Here is a 22905-nt window from a genome sequence, read left to right as displayed (position 1 = left end):
GTCCTCCCCAGATGAGGGGGATGGGGGGTAATGGTCAGGGCAGACGGGGGTTGACACAGGCGGGGTGGCTGTCCACCACGGGGATGTTGATGGCGGCCCAGGGGGAACGGAGCAGACTCACCTGGGGCTAAGGTAACACCACCTCTCACACACACACTTGCGCTCAACGTACATGACACCCCGCACGCTTTGGACAGAGCACAAAGGCAGCTTCTGTAGGTGTAACATTGACTTTAATAACCAAAGGAGTTCATGCACATGCCCTAGCCCCTAAAACTCATCTGTGCCCTGCACCCGTGCCAACTTACTCAGTGTCTAATTGTTTGGCCTTTGACTACGTCTACGTGGTTCCCCAGACGGTGCAGCAGAACTGGAGGTGGACTCCTGTGATTCCTGCCCTCTGACACTGGATCCCTTTGGCGGGCCGTTTCCTGGGGGCGTCCTGGCCTAGATGGGCCAGGCTGTGGCCCGGGCGACTGGGATGGCGAGCTGCCAGCCTGTCCTAGCCGTTGCCCCACCCGATGCACCTGGGACGGAAGTGGGGGGGGAGTCCGAGGTGTCGCGGTGTTCCGGGACCTCCCCTACAGGGGGAGCCGGGACGGACCACACCACCTCCTCCTCCCTCGGGGGTGCCCGATGGCCCCCAGGCCTCTACATGGGTGGGGGGATGCGAACGGACTGGCCATCCGACGCCCCTCGACATCTGGCGCTGCCAGTCCCTGGAGGCCCGTGATGGTATCGATAGGGGTCTGCAGGTTTGCAGCCATGGAGCCCAGGGGGTTGGCAAACCCTGTCTGTGACAGTGCGACGCCGGCTCACACATGGCCACTGGCGCCGATGCCCTCAGCGATGGCCTGCAGAGGCTGGGCCATGGCCTGCAGAGACTGGGCCATGGCCTGCTGAGACTGGGCTATGGTGTTGAGCGCTTCTGCCATCTGGCGCTGGCACTGGCTCATGGCCTCCTGTGAGAGGGCAGCCATGTCCTGGGCCACAGACGCCGCCTGCATGGAAAGCCCCAGGCCTCGCAAACCGTTCCCCATGTCTGACACCGTCGCACCCATTGCCTCCACCGCGGACGCCACCCGTGTGGTGTCAGCCTGGGTGGCACGCATGACCGGCACCACTCCCAGCTCCTGGACGCGGGTGGACTCCTCCACCTGCGACTGCAGCTGCCGCAAGCCGGCCGTCGCCCTCTTCGCTCGTCTCCGGGTCGGTGGTTGCATCGGATCTATGTGTGGATGTGGTAACTCCAGGAACCCGGGATCCATCTGGGCGGCAGATGTTCGCTTGGGCTGGGCTGCCCTCCGACCGCCCGGCCCCTCTGCTGCTCCTACCTCCATCTGCTGTACCGGGACGGCTGTGTTATGCGCACCAGTGAGTGTAGCAGACGCCTCATCACTAAAGTGCCCAACCGAGGTGAGTGTTTCTGCGATGGTGGAGGGTGTTGGTGACAGCAGTGGCGTTGTGTCGTGCTCTTCGTCCCACTCTGAGTCCATGGCACTTTGGGGTGGGGGTTTGTCTCCACCCATCCACTCTGAGTCACTGTCCGGTATTTCGTCTTCCTGGGTAGTGCTGTCCCGGGTAGGGTGTCCTGGGCAGTGCTGTCCCGGGTAGTGGTGTCCTGGGTAGTGGTGTCCTGGGTAGTGGTGTCCTGGGTAGTGGTGTCCTGGCTCGGATGTGACGGGGGCCTGTGGCTGCCCCCCTCGTCGCTGGGTGGTCGCTCCCGCACGTGATGGGGGTGTCGTCTCACTGTTGCTCCAGGTCTCTCCGTCTCCCGTGGTGTGCGAGGGGCATCCTGCGGGCGTCGCATGCTGGAGGGTCCGGGTCTCTCCGTCTCCCGTGGTGTACGAGGGGCATCCTGCGGGCGTCGCATGCTGGAGGGTCCGGGTCTCTCTGTCTCCCGTGGCCTCCGAGGGGCATCCTGCGGGCGTCGCATGCTGGAAGGTCCGGGTCTCTCTGTCTCCCGTGGCCTCCGAGGGGCATCCTGCGGGCGTCGCATGCTGGAGGGTCCGGATCTCTCTGTCTCCCGTGGCCTCCGAGGGGCATCCTGCGGGCGTCGCATGTTGGAGGGTCCGGGTCTCTCTGTCTCCCGTGGCCTCCGAGGGGCTTCCTGCGGGCAGTCTGCATCTGCGGGGATGGGTGCCTGGACGTTTGGTCCTGCGATACACAATGAAGCATGCATGGGTAGGCATCAGGCAGTGATCAGGTGATATGGGGGAGGGGGATATAGGGGAGGGGGGATATGGGGACGGGCTGTCGGTGGCTCACTTGCTAATACGCCGCCGACCTCTGCATCAGCAACCTCCCGGTCCTCAGGTCCGCCAGCCAGTTCCAGGGCCCTTTCCTCGTGTTCGGTCAGTGGCCTCTCATCAGCGGGGCCTCCTCCAGTCCTCACATGCTCCCTATTGTTGTGTGCGCGCTTCTCCTGTGGGAGCGGGGGGGGTGGCAGGGATAAAAGGCAACACTGTTAGGCAGGTATATGAATGCACGCCATCGGTTGCGCGTGCATTGCAGAGGTTAAGGTTAGGGCTGGATTCACTTGGGGATATGGGGGAGGGGGATATGGGGGAGGGGGGATTTGGGGGAGGGGGGATTTGGGGGAGGGGGGATATGGGGAGGGGGGATATGGGGGAGGGAGATATGGGGAGGGGGATATGGGGAGGGGGGATATGGGGAGGGGGATATGGGGGAGGGGGGATATGGGGAGGGGGGATATGGGGGAGGGGGGATATGGGGGGGATATGGGGAGGGGGGATATGGGGGAGGGGGGATATTGGGGTGGGGGGGATATGGGGGAGGGGGGATATGGGGGAATATGGGGGAGGGGGATATGGGGGAGGGGGGATATGGGGGAGGGGGATATGGGGGAGGGGATATGGAGGAGGGGGGATATGGGGGAGGGGGGATATGGGGGAGGGGGGATATGGGGGAGGGGGGATATGGGGGAGGGGGGATATGGGGGAGGGGGGATATTGGGGCGGGGGGATATGGGGGAGGGGGGATATGGGGGAGGGGGGATATGGGGGATATGGAGGAGGGGGATATGGGGGATATGGGGGAGGGGGGATATGGGGGAGGGGGATATGGGGGAGGGGGGATATGGGGGAGGGGGGATATGGGGGAGGGGGGATGTGGGGAGGCTCACCCTGCCTGCTCTGACGAGGTCGTTCACCTTCTTGTGGCACTGGGTGCCTGTCCGTGGTGTCAGGGCCGCAGCGGTGACGGCCTCTGCCACTTCCCTCTACAGACGCCGGCTGTGGCGTGGGGCAATTCTGTGGCCGTGCCCGGGATACAGGGCGTCCCTCCTCTGCTCCACCGCGTCGAACCTCGGGGCTGAGCGGCGGCCAGCCATCCAGTCGGGTGTTCCGGTCGGGTGTTCCGGTCGGGTGGGGGGGGAGCAGCGCGGCCTTATGAGCCGTCACGCCGTGCGGCGCGTATGACGCTGCACGGCGTGAACCACGTGCGCAAGCGCGGATCCCGTTACGTCGCTGCTAGCCCATTTCGGGCCGGAGACTTTCGACCCATTTTTCGGACGTGACGCAAGTCGGATTTGCGCCGTTTTTTGCGCCGATCGGCGGACTTTCCGCCGATAACGGAGAATTTCGCCCCAGGAGTAATAGGGGCCTGGACGGGGGACAATCGGATGAGCCAATCAGTGCACGAGGCGGCAGAGCGCAAGTTTCACCGGTGCAAGGACAGACCAGCCACACACAAAGCCCTCGCTCACCAGGGGGGAATTGGATGGCGTCCCTCTTGGAAGCACTGTGGGAACGCCGGCAGGAGATAAAACAGATATTTAGGCTGCAGTGAACGACACGGTGGCTGAAACGCTGGCTCAGATACAGCTCACCCTAGACAGAGCAGAAAAGAGGCTGGAAGCCCAAGAAGCAACAATCAAAGACTTGGAAAAAGCCGCAACTGACCAGAGCGAAAGGATCATGGCACTAGAGAAAGAAGTGGAGAGGTTGGTTGCAACGCAGGGCAGTCTGAGGGGAAAAGTTGAGGAACAAAGGAACGGTTGAAGAAGGCAAAAGGTGCGGATCGTGGGCCTACCGGAGGGAATCGAGGGTCGGGACCCCACAAACTAGGTGGTCCAGATGCTGGGTAACCTGGTGGGAAGGGAGACTTTCCCCAACCCACCAGAAATAGACAGGGCACACCAGTTACTGCGACCGAAGCCCAAATCCGGGAACCAACCAAGGGCAGTAATAGCAAAACTGCACCAGTACCAGGACTGGGAAGGAATGTTGCGCTGGGCCAGGGAGTCCAGGAACTGCAGTTGGGAAGGAAAAAAAATCAGAATCTATCAGGACACTGGGGCTGACCTGGCCAAGCGCCGGGTGGAATTTAGCAGGGCGAAGGTCGCGCTGTACAAGAACGGCATATGCTTTGGTATGCTGCGTGGTGATCCACTGTCATAGGAGATGTAAGGTAGGACCTGCACTACAGGTTTGCCAGTAACTCCTGCTGGCTGGCTTTGCCCAGGGAGAACTGTATAAATATGCATGACATCCAGTGCCCTGCCATTTTGCCAGCTGCAGCAGGAGGCCACGCATCTGACTGTAATAAAGCCACAGTTGTACCCAACTTTAGTCTTTGTGCAATTGATCGTGCATCAATTTACTACAGTCAGATTTTCCACAGAATGGATATCCGAATTAAGCCCGATCGCCTGCAGCTGGATCCTCACTCGCCTGACGCCAGGAAAGACTTTACTCACTGGCTAGAATATTTCGAGGCTTACATCAACGCGGCGGACCCTGTGCCAACGGAGGCTCAGAAGATAAACGTCCTGTAATCCAGACTGAGCTCCAACGTGTTCCCATTGATCCAAGACGCCACGACCTACATAAAATGGGGGAGGGGGAACTCCTCAAAGAACAGTACGCGCAGAAGGCAAACACGCTCTTCGCCAGGCATGTTCTTGCCACCCGCTCGCAATTACCTGGTGAGTCCATCGAAGACTTCTGGCGGGCCCTAATTCGCCCTTGCCGCCACTCTAAACCAGGCAGGCAGGCCTGTGGCATTCTTTTCCCGCACCCATCATGCCTCTGAAATTCGACACTCATCCGTCGAGAAGGAGGCCCAAGCTATCGTTGAAGCGGTGCGGCATTGGAGTCATTACCTGGCCGGTAAGAGATTCACTCTCCTTACGGACCAACGGTCGGTAGCCTTCATGTTCAATAACACACAGCGGGGCAAGATCAAAAATGATAAAATCTTGCGGTGGAGAATCGAGCTCTCCACCTATAATTACGAGATCTTGTATCGCCCCGGTAAACTCAACGAGCCCCCAGACGTCCTCTCCCGAGGTACATGTGCCAGCGCACAAGTGGACCAACTCCGGGCCCTACACGACAGCCTTTGTCACCCGGGGGTCACTCGATTGTACCATCTGGTCAAAGCTCGCAATCTGCCCTACTCCGTCGAAGAAGTAAGGACAGGCACCAGGGACTGCCAGGTCTGTGCGGAGTGCAAGCCGCACTTCTACCAGCCGGACCGTGCGCGCCTAGTGATTACCTTCCGCCCCTTTGAACATCTCAGCGTGGATTTCAAAGGGCCCCTCCCTCCACCGACCGTAGCACGTACATTCTCAGTGTGGTCGATGAGTACTCAAGATTCCCCTTCGCCATCCCATGCCCCGATATGATGCCTGCCACCGACATCAAGGCCCTGAGCACCATCTTCGCTCTGTTCAGTTTCCCCGCCTACATCCACAGTGACAGGGGATCCTCATTCATGAGTGATGAGCTGCGTCAGTTCCTGCTCAGCAGGAGTATAGCCTCCAGCAGGACGACCAGCTACAACACCCAGGGAAACGGGCAAGTAGAACGGGAGAATGGGACAGTTTGGAGGGCCGTTCAGATGGCCCTAAGGTCCAGGAACCTCCCAGCCTCTCGCTGGCAGGAGGTCTTCCCTGACGCTCTGCACTCCATCCGGTCACTATTGTGCACCACCACTAATAACACACCCCATGAACGTGTTTTTACCTTCCCCAGGAAGTCCACATCCGGGGTGTCGCTCCCGGCTTGGCTGGCTGCTCCAGGACCGGTCCTTCTCCGTAGACACGTCCGACTCCACAAGGCGGGCCACTTAGTGGACAGGGTTCACCTGCTCCACGCCAACCTTCAATATGCCTACGTTGAGTTCCCCGACGGCCGCCAAGATACTGTCTCACTCAGGGACCCGGCACCGTCAGGTTCCACCCCAACAACCCCCCCCCCTCCCCCCACCTTCCACCGCGCCGCCAATATTGACCCCACCAGACCAACCCCCCCCTCCCCTTTTCCGCACAAGAGGACGAAGAGGACTTCGGCACGCTCCCGGAGTTCCCCGATGACTGGCCAGAATTGACTGGCCAGCATCGACTTCGCCGCCACCGTTACGCCGCTCGCAACGAAACACCAAAGCATCGGACCAGCTGAACCTTTGACGGACTCCGGACCGTCAACATGGACTTTTCTTTCCCTACCACTGTAGATAATTGCACTAATTGTATATAGTTTCACGTCACCCCCGCCGGACTCATTTTTAACAGGGGGTGAATGTGGTGATCCACTGTAATAGGAGATGTAAGGTAGGACATGCACTACAGGTTTGTCAGTAGCTCCTGCCGGCTGGCTCCGCCCACGGAGAACTGTATAAATATGTATGACCTCCAATGCCCTGCCATTTCGCCAGCTGCAGCAGGAGGCCACACATCTGACTGTAATAAAGGCACAGTTGTACCCAACTTTAGTCTTTGTGCAATTGATCGTGCATCAGTCCTTCTCCTTTGAAAACACAGAAAATGCTGTGTTTGACAGTCCAATGCATGCAGCCTTTCCTCCAAAGCGTCCAGCAGAGTCCAAAACTCGGCGTCTGTGAATCTCGGGGCCGCTCTCTTTGCTGCCATCTTGTTGGCTGGGATGGTGTCTTTGGGGGTGAAGTATATACATGCGGCTGCAGCTTGGCAGCCTCCTGACTGCCAATCCCAAATCCGGCACCGTTTCCAATTGGAATCGATTGCATTCCACATGGCGCCGGTACTAACCCATTAATGGTCACTGATTTGGTCCAGGTGCAACATCAGGGGCGTCATTCTCCGACCCCCCGCCGGGTCGGAGAATGGCCGTTGGCCGCCGTGAATCCCGCCCCCGCCGAATTCTCCGCTCCCGGAGATTGGGATGGGGCGGGAATCCGGCCGCGCCGGTTGGCGCGTCCCCCCCGCTGGATTCTCCGGCCCGGATGGGCCGAAGTCCCGCCCAGGAATTGCCTGTCCCGCCGCCGTAAATCAAACCTGGTATTTACCGGCGGGACCAGGCGGCGTGGGCGGGCTCCGGGGTCCTGGGGGGGGCGCGGGGCGATCTGACCCCGGGGGGTGCCCCCACGGTGGCCTGGCCCGCGATCGGGGCCCACCGATCCGCGGGCGGGCTTGTGCCGTGGGGGCACTCTTTCCCTTCCGCCTCCGCTACGGCCTCCACCATGGCGGAGGCGGAAGAGGTTCTCCCCACTGCGCATGCGCGGGAAACTGACAGCGGCCCCTGACGCTCCCGTGCATGCGCTGGTAAACTGACAGCGGCCGCTGACGCTCCCGCGCATGCGCCGCATTTCCGCGCCAGCTGGCGGGGAAACAAACGCCATTTCCGCCAGCTGGCGGGGCGGAAATCCCTCCGCCGTCGGCCTAGCCCCTCAATGTTGGGGCTAGGCTGCCAAAGATGCGGAGCCTTCCGCACCTTTGGGCCGGTGCGATGCCCGTCTGATTGGCGCCGGCTTTGGCGCCAGTCGGCGGACATCCCGCCGTTGGGGGAGAATTTCGCCCCAGTTTTGCTGTTGTAGAACTCCGTGAGTCCTGCCCCGGTGTCAGCACTTAGTCCCAGGAATGGAGAATCGGGCGGTGTGTTTTGCAAGCATGGAGTGATTGGGTACAGTCTACACCTTGCCCGTAGTGAACAGTACTGAAATTCATATAACACTTTATTCATTTGTGTCATGGTCAGAGTGCTGTTTTGGCTTGATGGCAGCATCCTGAAAGTGGCTGCTACTGTGCAGTACCAATTGCATTGCTACTATATAGTAGCAGCATGAAGAAGCTAGCTTCACCCGTTGCTCAAATCTTTGAGATACCTTGCCCTTCCAAGGTAATATGAAGTCGGTTGGGCACTTTTCAGACCCAAAAGTGACAGCTTTAAGGCCATGATCCTAAGGTTGTGCCAGTTTTCATTGTTTAATATATCAATAACACTAAATTGAGACACAACCTCACAATTGAGCAAATGTTTTTATAAGATGAGACTGAACAAATTGGTAATTGGGCGACAAATTTACACTGTGGCTTAAATTGGGCTTGTTCTGAGGTGCGTAAATTTAATTCATTTTTAGATTTGTCCCATTTAGGCTACGAGATTGCTTCACAGATGACCGCACCATCAACAGTTCCTGTTGAAACATGTCTTCACCATCAACTCTTTTAAGCCAATGCTGTTTGGCAACGCAATTAATGATGTCACTAAACACGTAACAAATCTTTCTGACCATGTATTCTCAAAAAATCAGGAGTTTGTTCTTGCGCATGGTTTCAATTTTGGTGTATCTTCATTCCAAATCAAATGGGAATTGATGAGTTCAAACTCCTCGGGAGGGATTCTCCGACCCGAAATCGCATTCGGCGATTGGCCGGAGAATTCCTGTTGGCGCCGAAATCAGGGCAGCCCCGCTTTTGCGATGCTCTGCCCCCTCCAAAACACGCGCACGCCGTCAGGACGGCCTCAGGGCGTCACCTGAGGCCCTCCCCCGATGCTCCACCCCCAATGAGCCGAGTTCCCGACGGCATGGGACACGTGTGCTATTTTTTTTCGGGAATGGCGGACTGAGTTCAGCACCGCCACAGTCAGGTGGGACTTTGGCGGGGGCTGGACGCACTGGTGGGGGGTGGTCCGGGAGAGGCGAGCCTGGTCAAAGGGGATATAATTTGGCAGGCCAGGACCGCGTGCGGCCAGCGCCGTGTTGTATAGTGCGGCCACAGACCTGACAATTCCTGGCCATATGTGCAGAAAAAGCCGGGTACTCTACGTTGCGTGCCTGCTCATCCCCACCAGACGACGATCGGTGCAGCTTTTGCGCCTTCTTTTCGGGCATAAAACAAAACTGTCCCCACGCCAGCGTCTCCTAAACGGAGAATCCAGCCCCTCAGTCCAAACTATCCCACCACGAACCAATGTCCAGTAAAGATGCTGAATGCTTGAAAGTGCACCTATGCTGATCAAGTGCATGCATATTGTGGAATTCCAAATGACCTGTCTGATTTTCACATTCAACGCAAAGGTGTCACAGAAATGCATGCCATTCTTAATAAAGCTTCCAAATACGTATCCGGCGGACCTTCTGCTCAACGTGACCGGACAGCCTTTTTCAGAAGTAAGCTAAAAAAACACGCTTGCTGGACTTGTGTGAGAGTGATGATTTGCCGTTTAATATATGACAGGGTTCGTCCTCATGGCCTACTGCGTCATTGTACATATGGGTTGCCCAAAACACAGACAAGTGAGGTCCCTTCATGCCTTACTATGACTAGTTTTGCACAGCATGAATTGGTAAAATAGTCGGGTGAATTGTTAGAACCAGCTTTGAACAAGTTTCACCTATTCACAGTCAAGGATTCCTTCACATTTGGGAAAACCATACAGGGTGTGCATATCGATAGCAATGTTGTGTCCACATGCATATATGACATTGCTAAACTATTCACCAAAGTTCCACTTAAGGAAGCCATTGGGGCTTTTCACAGTAACTTCATTGAAGCCTACTTGTGACAATAAGCGATTATTATTATTATAGGACAGCAGCACGGTTCAATTCCCGTACCAGCCTCCCTGAACAGGTGCCGGAATGTGGCGACTAGGGGCTTTTCACAGTATCTTCATTGAACCCTACTTGTGATAATAAGCGATTTTCATTTCATTTCATTAGATATTTTCACTGCAGCACTATGTCATTGCGATCTGGACCCATCATTGAAATGAAAATCGCTTATTGTCACAAGTAGGCTTCAAATGAAGTTACTGTGAAAAGCCCCTAGTCGCCACATTCCGGCGCCTGTTCGGGGAGGCTGGTACGGGAATTAAACCTTGCTGCTGGCCTGCCTTGGTCTGCTTTAAAAGCCAGCGATTTAGCCCAGTGAGCTAAACCAGCCCATTCTAGTAAATTGCGTAAATCAATATTAATTTAGCTTACGAACTCGGCAACGTGCACAGGTGAGTTCAGCTTTAATGACACCATGTATGCCCAAACAGATGGTGTTCCTGTAGGATCTCCTCTAGGTCCAACTCTCACAAACTTTGTTGGGTTCCATGAGAAACATGGCCGGGATTCTCCGCCCCGCCGCCGGCCTACTCATTCTCCGGCGCCGTTTTTTGGGCGCCCGCGGGATTCCCGCCGAGCCGGTCGGGGGCCGTTGACAGCGCCCCGCCCGGCCATTCTCCGGGCCCCGATGGGCCGTCGAGTTTGGCCGAGTCCCGCCGCCGTGGATTACTCAGCTCCCACATGGCGGGACCTGGAAGGTGAGTGTGCTGGAGGGGGGGGGGGGGGGGGGGCATCCGACCCCCGGGGGGCCCACTGTGGCCTGGCCCGCGATCGGGGCCTACCGATCGGCCGGCAGGCTGGTTCCGTGAGGGCCTACTTTACTCTGCACCGTGCCCCTGTAGGGCTCCGCCATCTCGCGCGGAAATACACCAGCCGTTCAGCCCATGCGTGGAAATACACTGGCCGTTCTGCGCATGCGTGAACTCGCGCCGGCCGTTCCGCGCCGGCTAGAGCTGCGGGGACCACTCCGGCGCCAACCTAGCCCCCTAGGAAGAGCAGAATTCCTCACTTTTAGGGGCCGTTGATGCCAGAGTCGCTGGCACCGGGTTTCACCACGGCGTGGGGGCATAGCCCCATTCTTAGAGAATCCCACCGATCCGCAGGCGGGCCTGGGCTGTGGGGGCACTCTATTCTTCCGCGTCGGCCACTTTGATCCTCCGCCATGGCCGACGTGGGGATGAACCCCCTGCGCATGCGCTGGGATGACACCAGCACACGCTGTCTCTCCCGCGCATGCGCCAACTCGCGCCGGCCAGCGGAGGCCCTTCGGCGCCGGTTGCCGTGGCACCAAGCCCCTTCCCCGCCGGCCATGCAGCGCAAACCACTCCGGCGCCGGCCTAGCCCCTGAAGGTGCAGAGGATTCCGCACCTTTGGGGCGGTCCGACGCCTGAGTGGTTCATGCCACTCCTCGGCGCCGGAGCTGCCCGCCCCGCCGATTCCCAGAAACCCGCTCACTTCGATGGAATAACACCTAACCTCTACCTCATACGCTGCAGGAAAGGATGTCCCGAAGCGTGGTACGTTGGCGAGACCATGCAGACGCTGCGACAACGAATGAACGGACATCGCGCAACAATCACCAGACAGGAATGTTCCCTTCCAGTCGGGGAACACTTCAGCAGTCAAGGGCATTCAGCCTCTGATCTCCGGGTAAGCGTTCTCCAAGGCGGCCTTCAGGACCCGCGACAACGCAGAATCGCCGAGCAGAAGCTTATAGCCAAGTTCCGCACACATGAGTGCAGCCTCAACCGGGACCTGGGATTCATGTCGCATTACATTCATCCCCCACCATCTGGCCTGCAAAATCCTACCAACTGTCCTGGCTTGACACAATTCACACCTCTTTAACCCCATCTCTGGATCTGTAAAGATTTAATCACCTGCTAATGCTCGCATTCCAAGCATTGTCTGGCATCTTTGACTCTGTCTATATATATGTTTCTGGAACATACCTCTTCATTCACCTGAGGAAGGAGCAGCGCCCCGAAAGCTAGTGACATCGAAACAAACCTGTTGGACTTTAACCTGGTGTTGTAAGACTTCTTACTGTATTCAAATGGTCATTGGTTAGACATATGGACGATAAGGGAATAGTGTAAATGGGCTTGAGAGTGGTTTCACAGGTCGGCGCAACATCGAGGGCTGAAGGGCCTGTACTGCGCTGTAATGTTCTATGTTCTATGTTCCAGGTGCAGGTTTATTTTGTCCCTCAGGATTTCATTCAATGATTTCCCTACCACTGGTAGGGAAATGCTTATCTGTTCAGCTTCATCTGGACCGTTGTAATTGCTGGAGCTGCTCGAGAAGGAAGTTGCAGCAGCAGAGCGTGCCCCAGAGGAACAGGAGGCAGCCGGCCAGTTTGTAGAGCCAGCCGCCATCACCCTACACCACCCACCCCCCAACACCACCCTCACCTACACCAGGGTGGTGTGGGGGGTGGAGGTGTTGGCAGAAGAGGAGGAGGTGCCAAGAAGGCACCTCATGAAACCTCGCGTGTAGAAGCACCGCCTGTCATTTGAGGAACTGCCGGACCGCACGTGTCGAAGACTCTGGCTCAGCAGGGAGACATTGTGACATATGTCCTAGATCATGACACACCTGGCACCGCGGCGGTAAGGGGGAGGACATGCGCCCCCGGTGGCCACCCTGAACTTTTACACCATGGGATACTTCCAGGGGACGAGAGGGGGCCTGTCCGGGATCTCACAGACCTCGGTCAACAGGTGTATCTATGCCATCATGGAGGTCCTATATACCCGGATGGCTCAATACATCCATTTCAATGTGGACTGAGCCGGCAGTGGGGTTCACCACCATTGCCGACATTCCCCGAGTCCAGGGAGTGATCGATGGAATGCATGTTGTCATGTGAGGGTACCTTTAAGACATGATGTTTAAGCAATGTACCTTTAAGAAAACAGTGATGTCATAGAGTGGGTGGAGCTCAGCTCAGTTGAGCCATTTTGGGGTTTTGCAGGTTTTTTCATTTCAGTTTTGAAAAGAGCTGGGTGTGTGTCTGTGTTTTGCAGTGAGCTGGACCTCTCCTATGAAAGACTATCTCTGGATCATTTGGGTGATTTAAACTTATAATAGTGAAGCCTTTAACCTGATGCGATTTTGTTTAAAGGTGTTAAGTCTCTTGGAAGTTTGAAGGAACATTTTAAAGAATTATTTACTGTTGCAATATTTTCTGAGTTATCTTTGAAGTAAGGGATGTTTAGAGATCCAATGTTTATTTAAGATGTTAACTTGAGTTCATGGAATAAACAGTGTTTTGTGTTTAAAAACCCACGTGTCCATAATTGTATTCCCACACCTAGGGAAAAAGCCGTGTGCTGGGAAAAGCAACAAATACATTAAAGAGAGAGGTTGGTTGAACTCCATGATACATTTTGGGGTTCTGAAAACGCCTCGCCCATAACAATGTCCTCCTACTATCTCTTGCAGATGACAGGAAGCTCTACACCAACTGATATGGATTCCACTCGATGAACGTGCAGCTGATATTTGACACCTATCCGCAGGCCACAGACCAACGCCGATATCTGCTACAATGACTCCCATGCAGCAACCAAGAGCGCGATCGAATGTGCTTTGGCCTCCTAAAGATGCGGTTCAGTTGACTCCAGTCTGATGCTGGAATGGTCGTCTGCATCGTGGAGGCCTGCTGCGTCCTCCACAACATCGCACAGTCGATGGGCGACATGCTGGACGGAGGTGGAGGATGAACGCGGCGGAGGAGGAGCAGGACATGGAGCCCAGGCAGGTAATGGAGGCCGCAGGACGTGTGCGCCAGGGCCAACACGTACGAGATGCTCTGATTGCCTCCAGGTTCACCGATTGGGGGAGGGGGGCAACCTCCAGGGGTACGGACACCACATCCCACCATGTTAGCATGGTGCAAGCTCTGGGTTGGCAGTAACACTGGTTTCATGGGAGGGAAGATGAACACAACTCGCTCTGCAATGCTCCACATCGTTTGGCAGAATCTGACTCCTGCCCACATAGCACTTTCCACCGTCCACCTGGGAGTGTGTGGTGGGGGTTTGGGTGGTTTGAGGGTGCAGTCAGGATGGTATGGGGGTGATGGTGGGAATGGGGGGTGGTGAGGGTGAGGTTGCGGGTGAGGGTGCTGGGGGTGAGGGTGATGTGGGTGTGGGGTGAGGGTGGTGTAGGTGAGGGTGGCTTGCGGGTGAGGGTGATGTAGGGTGATGGTGGTGTAGGGTGAGGGTGCTGTAGGGTGAGAGTGGTGTAGGATGAGGGTGGTATGGAGGTGTGAGCATGAGGGTGGTTTGGGCATGCGGGTGAGGGTGGTGTGGGGTGAGAGAGTAGAGTGAGGGTGGTGTGGGGTGAGGATGGTGTGGGCATGAGGGTGGGAGAGGGTGAGAGTAGGGTGAGGACGGTGTGGAATGAGAGTGGGGGTGAGGGTGGTGTGGGGGTTGGGGTGTTGACACACGTATCACGGGAACCGCAACTCAGCGGGGTCTCACTTTCTTGCTCGCAGCCAAACTCCACCCCGACGACCTCGATTTCCTCTGGGCTGCAGACCACATCCAGTGCCCTCTATTCTGGAGAAGGCCGCCCATAACTGTCGGGAGCGGGAGAAAACAGGAGAGGGACCACCGGACCTGCCTGGCTGAACTGCAGAGGATCATAAAATAGCAACACTATCACTACCATTGGCTGTGCGAAGTAAACCTCAAGGTTGCAAAAGGAAATAAATGATGTAAAACATTCTCCTGGATGGGGGGGAACGGCAAACGGAAGCAACAGTGCTAGACAGTCCGACATATGAAGCCCAGGGTGGGTAGCTGGTGGCCTCCGTGGCCAGGGCACCCAGCCATAGTGGCTGGTATGGGTATCGGCAGGTTTTGCAGGGTGGGGTCCTGCCGCCCTCCGAGTTGTGGTGGTGGTGGTGGCGGAGGGTCGGGAAGGGTGTGTGGGACAGGATTAGTGCCAGGGGTACAGGGCTGCCTTCTCATCCTGGCCGCCCTGATGTGGTGCATTTTTTTACGGCACAACTGTCCGGTCTGGATGGTGTTGATCACAACGCTCACCGCCTCTGCAACTTGCACTCAGGCACGACGAATGGTCGGGGCTGGAAGCCAACTTCCTGGGCCAGGGTACAGAGTCAACCACCTCTCCTCCGCCACATCCAGGAAAGTCTCCAGCTCAGTGTCCATGAAACGGGGTGCCACTTTCCTCGCTGCCTTGGGACCCCATTGGCTGGGATGGTGTGTGTGGGGAATGCAGTATATATATGTGGCTGCAGCTTGTCATCCTCCTGAGTGTCAATCGCAAAACCGGTGAATCTGGCACCGTTTCCCATTGGAATCGATTTTGTTCCATGTGGTGCTTGTGCTAGCCCCTTAACAGTTGCTGAATCGGTCCAGATGCGGCGCCAGTTTTACCGTCGTGGAACTCCACGAATCCTGCGCCGACTTCAACACTTAAATCTCAGAAATGGAGAATTCAGCCCTAGTATTTATGATGTGGTTCTAATAAGATGATAATCAGTCTGCTAATCGTTCCAAAGCTTCCAAAAATTCCCCAAAAGGAAACAAATATGTGAAAAGATACAGAATTAAGGGAACACTGACATGAGCACCCTTCTTTGTGTGCTTCACTCCAACAGCAGGAGGGGGAAGTCCAGCACATTCCAATTAGAGAGCGGTTATCCGCTGTAGCACCGTCCATAGTGGAATTATAGATCTAAAGCTCATGCCCCATGTCCTGTGCCAATCATACCTCACATTCGCTTAGACTGATCTTGCATTCCAGACACTCAGGGCTGGGTTTTCCGCGCAACTCACTGCAAAGGCGGCCAGCCATTGACCGGCAGTGGGATCTTTTAGTCCCACTGTTGTCAGCATCATTTCCCATTAAATGCACCCCTTGCCACAGTGAAACCCGCGTTGGAGGTACGCCATCGCTGGGACCGTAAAATCCCACTGGCGGGAAGGGCTGGAAAGTTCTGACCTGAGGTTGTGTTTGTTAAGTAATGGGTTAAGAGACATTGCAATTCGTTGTCTCATTTATGTTAAGTATCCATTAATTGACAGTGATATGTAAAGGGGCTTCAGGTGGCCTCTGTCAGGTGATGTATAGTGAGAGTTTTGTGCAAAGGCTGTTGGAATGAAATAAATGGGTGTTTGTGAAAAAGGGACAGAATTTTAGACTCTTCATATCACAGCAACTAAAACGTCTAACAGTGTTCTAAGTAGCTGAGCTGGACTGCTGTCAAAAGCGCACTTTTCAGCCAGTAGTTGATTTATAGATAAATATTTCGGTTTCCCTGCTCCAGTAATACTTGTATTGTGGACAAGTATTCACCCATGTGACTCTGGGGATTGAGATCATGTTGAACATCAGTATTTTGTACTTAATAAATGTAACTAATGTTAAATGTAAGAGACAGAAAATTCTGTAAAGTCTCCAGAGGGGGCAGAAAAAGTAGACCTTCAGCCCTGAATTGTTTATTGCTTCGTCTGCAATCCCAATAAAATGTTATTGAGAGGGGTATGAAAAAGATTCTCTCACCCTCCACAGGTTAAGATGTACAAAGCAAATTCAATGGGCACCCTAAATTATAACCTCCTGTGCCTGTAATTCCACCTGTAATACTTATGACAATATTTTCAGTGGATTCCTTGATTTTGCATTGAAGGACACATTCTTCAGGTGAACTAATTGTTCTTCCATCTTTACAACTGATAGGTTGGAGATTATCTTGTAATTTTTCCTTTATAATGAACATGTTGAAAGTTCTAAAGTTCAGGGTATATTTCAATGTTCTTGCATTTTTGCTGAAAGTATAATATATTCTTCACATTTTGTTGACTGAACTAAATTCAGAGTACCCAATTCTTTTTTTTTCCAATGAAGAGGCAATTTAGCGTGGCCAATCCACCTATCCTACACACATTTTTGGGTTGTGGGAGTAGGACCCACGCAGACACAGGGAGAATGTGCAAACTCCACACAGATAATGATCCCTCAGTGCCATGAGGCAGCAGTGCTAATCACTGCGCCACCGTGCTGCCCCTAAACGTTGAATTTTTAAGGAAAATACAGAAAATTTTATTTTTGCAAACCACCACTTTCTTTGCTTAATTGTGTCATTCAGGTGAAGTAAAACAATTTTTGTCATTCTTTTTCTACTTCGCATCTCACAGTTACCAGTTATGCATACCTCCTTGCTTTCAGCAACTTCCTTTAGGTTTGTATTTTCTTTCTTTAATTCATCTACAACTTCCTGAATTTCTTTAATTTCATGTAGCAACATCTCCACTTTGTCCTGTAAATATAAAGTGTTCTTAAAAAGTATTCTGAAAGAAAAATAGTCACTTAAGACAACATGCTGGCACGTTTTGCAACAATTCTGTTGTTGGGACATTCAATACTTTATTATGCTCCCCTGAAAAATAAACTGAATTCCAAAACAAATATTTGAATTGATTTTGTTTGGCTCATTCATAGATTATTTTGCTGGCTTGATAGTCTCATTATCAACTGTATGATTATGCTTCCATAGTATTACAAAATAAGCTATTTTATTGCAGTTCGTGATAGTTATGTAGATGATTAGTATCAATGTCTTAGACTTAGGTGTTTGTCATAATGTCATGTCCTTAAACTAAATTATATCAAAACATTTTTCACACCAGTGCCTGTTAGCACACTATCACCTGAAATAACCATAGGTTATAGAATATTAATTTTGAGGTGCTGTTGCTCTAAGGAATGACCTCTGCAGCCCTTAAGGAATCCGTAAACAATTATTTATTTTCTCACAAGCTCCAATGCCCAACAAAGCAATGACAACTATTTATTCTCATGTTGTGAAAGTGGATGAGCCATTCAGACTTTGCAAGAATGGGGATAGTACATAAATTGATGCCAGAGAAATCAACTTGTGTGAATATAATCTCTTTCTTTCACTAATCTTAGCAAAAAATGCAAAATGCACTCAATGATATATGGAGTGACCTAGTGGCTATTACAATAATTGATTTTTAATTACAAGTAGATGGGATTGCACTCAATAGTTAAAGTAACTAACTATCATGCAAATCTATTTGATTCACAGATACCCTAAACCTATATACATATTTGGAAAGATTTTCCTCTTAGGCCTTGGAATCGCAATGTGAGGACCAAATTGGAATCCCGAGTTGCACTTGCAGGGAGCCGGAACACAGAATTTGTTTCGTGGAGGCAGCCTCTTAATTGACCGCTTCCATGTTCGCAATCTAATTAAGAATGGTAAGCAGACTTTCAATGTTCCTGGCCAAATCACATTTAGCAGGAAGCCAATCAATGACCTGACCCACCTCTGCAAACATCCCGAAGGCAGGAATGTAGTCCCATTGCAGCTCCACATCTTCCTGGTTCCCCACACCACCCAAACACTATCCTGGATGCAGGAAAATTCTGTCTAACGCATCCCTGATGACTGACATTTGATATGTTTAGGCTGTAGACCAATTCCACGTTCTCCAACTTCCAGCAGGATGAAGACTTGGTAGGGGTAAATTTTGAAAAATCCAGTGAACAAAGAAGCTATTTTTAAAAAAGCTAATTTAAAATTATCACACATAAAATCATAAGCTGCATATCTGTGATTTCCCAGCATCTGCACATTGGAAACACTACTTTCCACTTACAAGATGGAATCATCCCTCTAGTGTCTTCAATGGTAAAGAAACTTATTTCTTCTGTGCTTGTTCCTACTACTTAGCCTGCTCCTCTTCTGAGAGGAGAATACCTGCCATAATTAGCACAATTGCCAAACATCTGCTATAAGGCTTGGGCTTAAAGCAATGAGGACTAAAGGTAAAGCCCAGAAATTAGAAAAAAAGATCAGAAAGCAAGTTCTGAATAATGAAGACTGAATGATCCAAACATCTCATCCAATACTGATAGGATAGATTTTTCACTTGACTATATCTTCAGATTATTCTGGACTCGATATCATGGCTGGGAATCTCTGTTTAGGGGACTATGTCCCCCCACCAGAAGTGAATTGCTTCTCCTTTGTGCTGGTGCTAGAAGAGGCCACAGAAACAATTCCCTCTCCCTTGCCATGCAAGCTATTTTGAGCGGGGGGCTGGCACCTCTTCCCCCATGCAACGCAAACTCCATGCAACTCCATTGGACTCTGCCATCAGAGATCCCCATCAGAGGCCCCCCCCCCCAACAGAGATCTGCATCAGAATGTCCCATCAGAGCCTCCTACCAGACCCCCATTTCAGACACCCCCTAGATCAGAGACCCGCCCACCTGAGTCCCCCATATCAAAGATCCCCGATCAGAGACACCCCCATATCAAATATCCCCATCAGAGACCCCCCATATCAGACCCCGAATCAGAGATGCCCGATAGCAGAGACCTCCCGCATCAGAGACCAACCCATATCAGAGACCTCCCCCAGCCACCCCCACCCCCCGATCAGTTACTCCTTCCTGGAAGCAGTCCAGGCAGAAAGTGAAAAATCACTGCTTTTCAGTTACGTATCCATTGCTCCTGCTGCCTCAAACAAGAGGTATGGAAAGAAACAGCCGTTACTTCATAGAAAACCAAAACTACATTGCAAGGCTTTAAACCCCTTCATGATTTGATACACGGGGCTTCTATTCACATTCAAATAGAAATAGCTTTTAGTAGACAGTATTTGACAGGGAAATAGCTTTGCTTATTTTCATTTCCCTTCATGTTTGAATGGACCTCAAGTACCCTGCTTTGAACATAACCACAATGTTTATAAACATCTAACTATGATTCACAGCTCCTGACCACATCAAAAGCAGTTAAGTGCTTTCTGCTGAGAAAAAAGAGGGAAAGCACTTAACTCAGAGATGTTTATAAACATTGTGGTTAGGTTCAAATCAAGGTTCTTGAGATACATTCAAGCATAAAAAGAAATGAAAATAAACCTATTTAAATATGCTGAGCATGTTCAAGGCTGGAGTCTCCCAGCTTCCGGGATTCACCACCACTGCAGGCACCGCATGAGGGTGGCACAAATCAGGACTTGTTTCCAAAAATGTAAAGCAGACATGGGCCATGATTCAGTGAACAAAAATTAAAGTCCGCTTTTGGTGGGTAGTTTCATGTCGATTGTGGTGGAGGTATCGTGGCCAGTATTCAATGGAACTATTGTCACAGTCCGTGTGGAGTTTGCACATACTCCTTGTGTCTGCATGGGTTTTACCATTATAACCCAAAGATGAGCAGGTTAGGTCGATTGGCCGTGCTAAATTGCCCTTTAATTTGAAAAAAATAATTGGGTACTCTAAATTTGAAAAAATAGAATCTCATTCTCACGAGAATCTCAACATTACTGGCACACGATTCACCCCCAAGCTGCTTGTTGCCAACAAGATGGAGCTCATTTCATGTGCTGCCTCACTTCCAGACAACAAACAAGCGTGGCAATGAGCAGAGCTACTCCATGCTTCGGGGATGCCAACTTGACAAGGCATCTTGAAGAGTGGCACCTTGTTCCCCCAAGGGGTCGAAGAACCAGCAGCAGGGAGAGGAATGCTGTCTGGGAGGCATTGGCAGCCCCTGTCAGTGAGGGCAGCATGACCAGGAGGACCACCATCTAATTTTGAAAGAAGACAAATGACCTCCAAAGAGCTGCAAGGGTAAGTTACCACTTCTGTCCTCGCATTAGTTCCACCTGTCACCCCTCAAATTCCCAAACCACCACTGCCCCCCCCCCCCCCCCCCCCCCCCCAGCGCACCCGTTGAAAGCACCCCCGACGATTCCCCGGGCCCCGATGGGCCGACGAGTTCGGCCGAGTCCCGCCGGCGTGGGTTACTCAGGTCCCACACAGCGGAACCTGGAAGGTGAGTCTGTGGGGGCCGTCCTGGATGGGGGGGGCGGGGAATCTGACCCCGAGGGGGCCCCACACGGTGGCCGGGCCCACAATCGGGGCCTACTGATCGGCGGGCGGGCTGGTTCCGTGGGGGCCTATGTTCCTCCGCGCCAGCCCCTGTAGGACTCTGGCATATTGCCTGGGGGCAGCACGGAGAAGGGAACCCCCGCGCATGCGTGGAATCATGCCGACCGTTCCGTGCATGGGCGAACTTGCGCCGGCCGTTATGCGCCGGCTGGAGCTGCAGGGACCACTCCGGCGCCGACCTAGCCCCATACGAAGGGGAGCATTCCCCATTATCGGGGACCGTTGACACTAGAGCGATTGGCGCCGCTTTTCACGCTGGCATGGGGCATAGCTCCATTATTGGAGAATCCCGCCCCAGAGGTCTAAAACAGAGATGAGGAGGAATTTCTTCAGCCAAAGGGTGGTGAATCTGCGAAAATATCAGCCATGATTTAATGGCGGAGCAGACTCGACAGGCCGAGTGGCCTAATTGTGCTCCAATGTCTTATGGTGTTATAGTCTTGTCAAGAAGATTCAGTAGCACCGAGTGGGCACTGGTGGGGTCACTATGTGTAGCTAGGGAGAATGGAAATCTGTCACAGTAAAATAGTCATCAAAGAACAAAAATCAATACAGCATAGGAACAGGCCCTTTGGCCCTCCAAGCCTGTACCGGTCTTGATGCCACCCTTAGCCAAAACCCTCAGCACTTCCTAGTGCCCTATCCCTCTATACCCATCCTATCCATGTATTTGTCGAGATGCCTTTTGAATGCCGCTAGTGTATCCGCTTCCACAACCTCCCCTTGCAGCGCATTCCAGGTACTCACCACCCTCTGTGTAAAAAAACCTCATCATTAAACCATTTCACACTTGATACATGTGAAGCCACTGTCACATTAAACTTCACAGCATGCCTGCCACCCACCCCCCACACATGGTCCAAGATCAAAAGCACCGACACAGACCCCATTCAGACGATGGGTGTGAGCGCGATGTCAGCAGAAAGACAGGATTCAGACATTATCAGATCCCCAGAAGCAACAGAGGCGGGATTCTTTGTTCGCTGACACCAAAATCGGGAAACAAGAATGGGCGGAGAATAGATTCCGACGCTAAACTCACGGCGGTCGCCGTTATGACGGCAAATCGCAATTCTCCGTCACTTCAACAGTGGCATCAATGCGATCCGGAATGCATGTACAATAAGCACCATTTGCATATCATTAGCGGGCCTGATCTCTGGCCCTCTGCAATTCTCCGCCTCCTAAGGACCGAGTTTCCGACGACACGGTTCACTTGTGCTTTTAAAAATCGTGAAACCAGCGTCATGGCGGTCGAGGGAGCGAAAGGAGGTAGGGCAAACGGCTGGACAACTGTGAGCTTCCGGGCCGTACACTGGCCGTCAGGCTGTGGTGGGGGGCCAGGTCTGGGAGTGGGGATGACAGGTGAACGGGCCGCGTGGCCGGGATGACCCCCCCCCCCCGTAGGACTAGGGCAAAGTCTAGGCACGGACCGACACTGCTGCTGCCTGCAAGGCAACCATCTTGCTGCGCACCCCACTGACAACCCACCTTGGCCTCTGGTTCTGCAAAATGACCCACCGCTCAGCCGCACACCACACATTCCGCCATATCCCCCCCCCCCCCCCCCCCCACCCAGCCACCACCCACTGGCGGGGCATCAGGCGGCCCACCCATGGCAACGCTCACTGTCGCCCCTAGGGGGGTGCTCAACGGGGGCCGTGGAGCATACCGCTGGCATGGGCAGTGCCAGCCGACGGTTCCGGGAGATGACGAGGCTAGGAGTGCAGGGGTTGGAGGAACATGTGGGGGCAGAGCCCGCAGTACCAACCGGGACACCATGTAGGCCAGTGGACCTGGTTGGGCACGGGAGTACGGACCATGCTAACCTGTCGCCCCAGACGAACAGGAGGCAACAGCCCAGGATGGACAGCCGGCCGCCCAACCGGTCGAGGAGGAGGAGGTGCCAAGGGGGCACCACATGAAGTCTTGCATGTACCGGCCGTGCCTTCCATTCGACGGCCTAGCGGTCCTGGCATGCTGTTGAAGACTCCAGCTGAGGAGTGATGCACGATCAATTACACTCAAGACGAAGTGATTTCATAACTGAAGGCTTTAATCTACTAGAACTTGTTCCCCAGCAGCTTCGGTACA

At 53.5% G+C, this 22905-nt stretch overlaps 1 protein-coding gene across 1 annotated transcript in view; it reads right to left on the bottom strand.

The window, feature by feature from the left end:
- Positions 1-22905, bottom strand: part of sycp1 (synaptonemal complex protein 1) — a 755262-nt gene that overhangs the window by 351435 nt on the left and 380922 nt on the right. The window contains exon 17 of the mRNA XM_072479793.1: positions 17033-17137. Within this exon, the coding sequence (XP_072335894.1) occupies positions 17033-17137 (105 nt within the window). The remainder of the gene's footprint in view (positions 1-17032; positions 17138-22905) is intronic.

This window comes from Scyliorhinus torazame, chromosome 17, assembly GCF_047496885.1.
Source record: "Scyliorhinus torazame isolate Kashiwa2021f chromosome 17, sScyTor2.1, whole genome shotgun sequence".
NCBI classification, from domain to species: Eukaryota; Metazoa; Chordata; class Chondrichthyes; order Carcharhiniformes; family Scyliorhinidae; genus Scyliorhinus; species Scyliorhinus torazame.
This window is presented reverse-complemented; position numbering and strand designations above follow the sequence as displayed.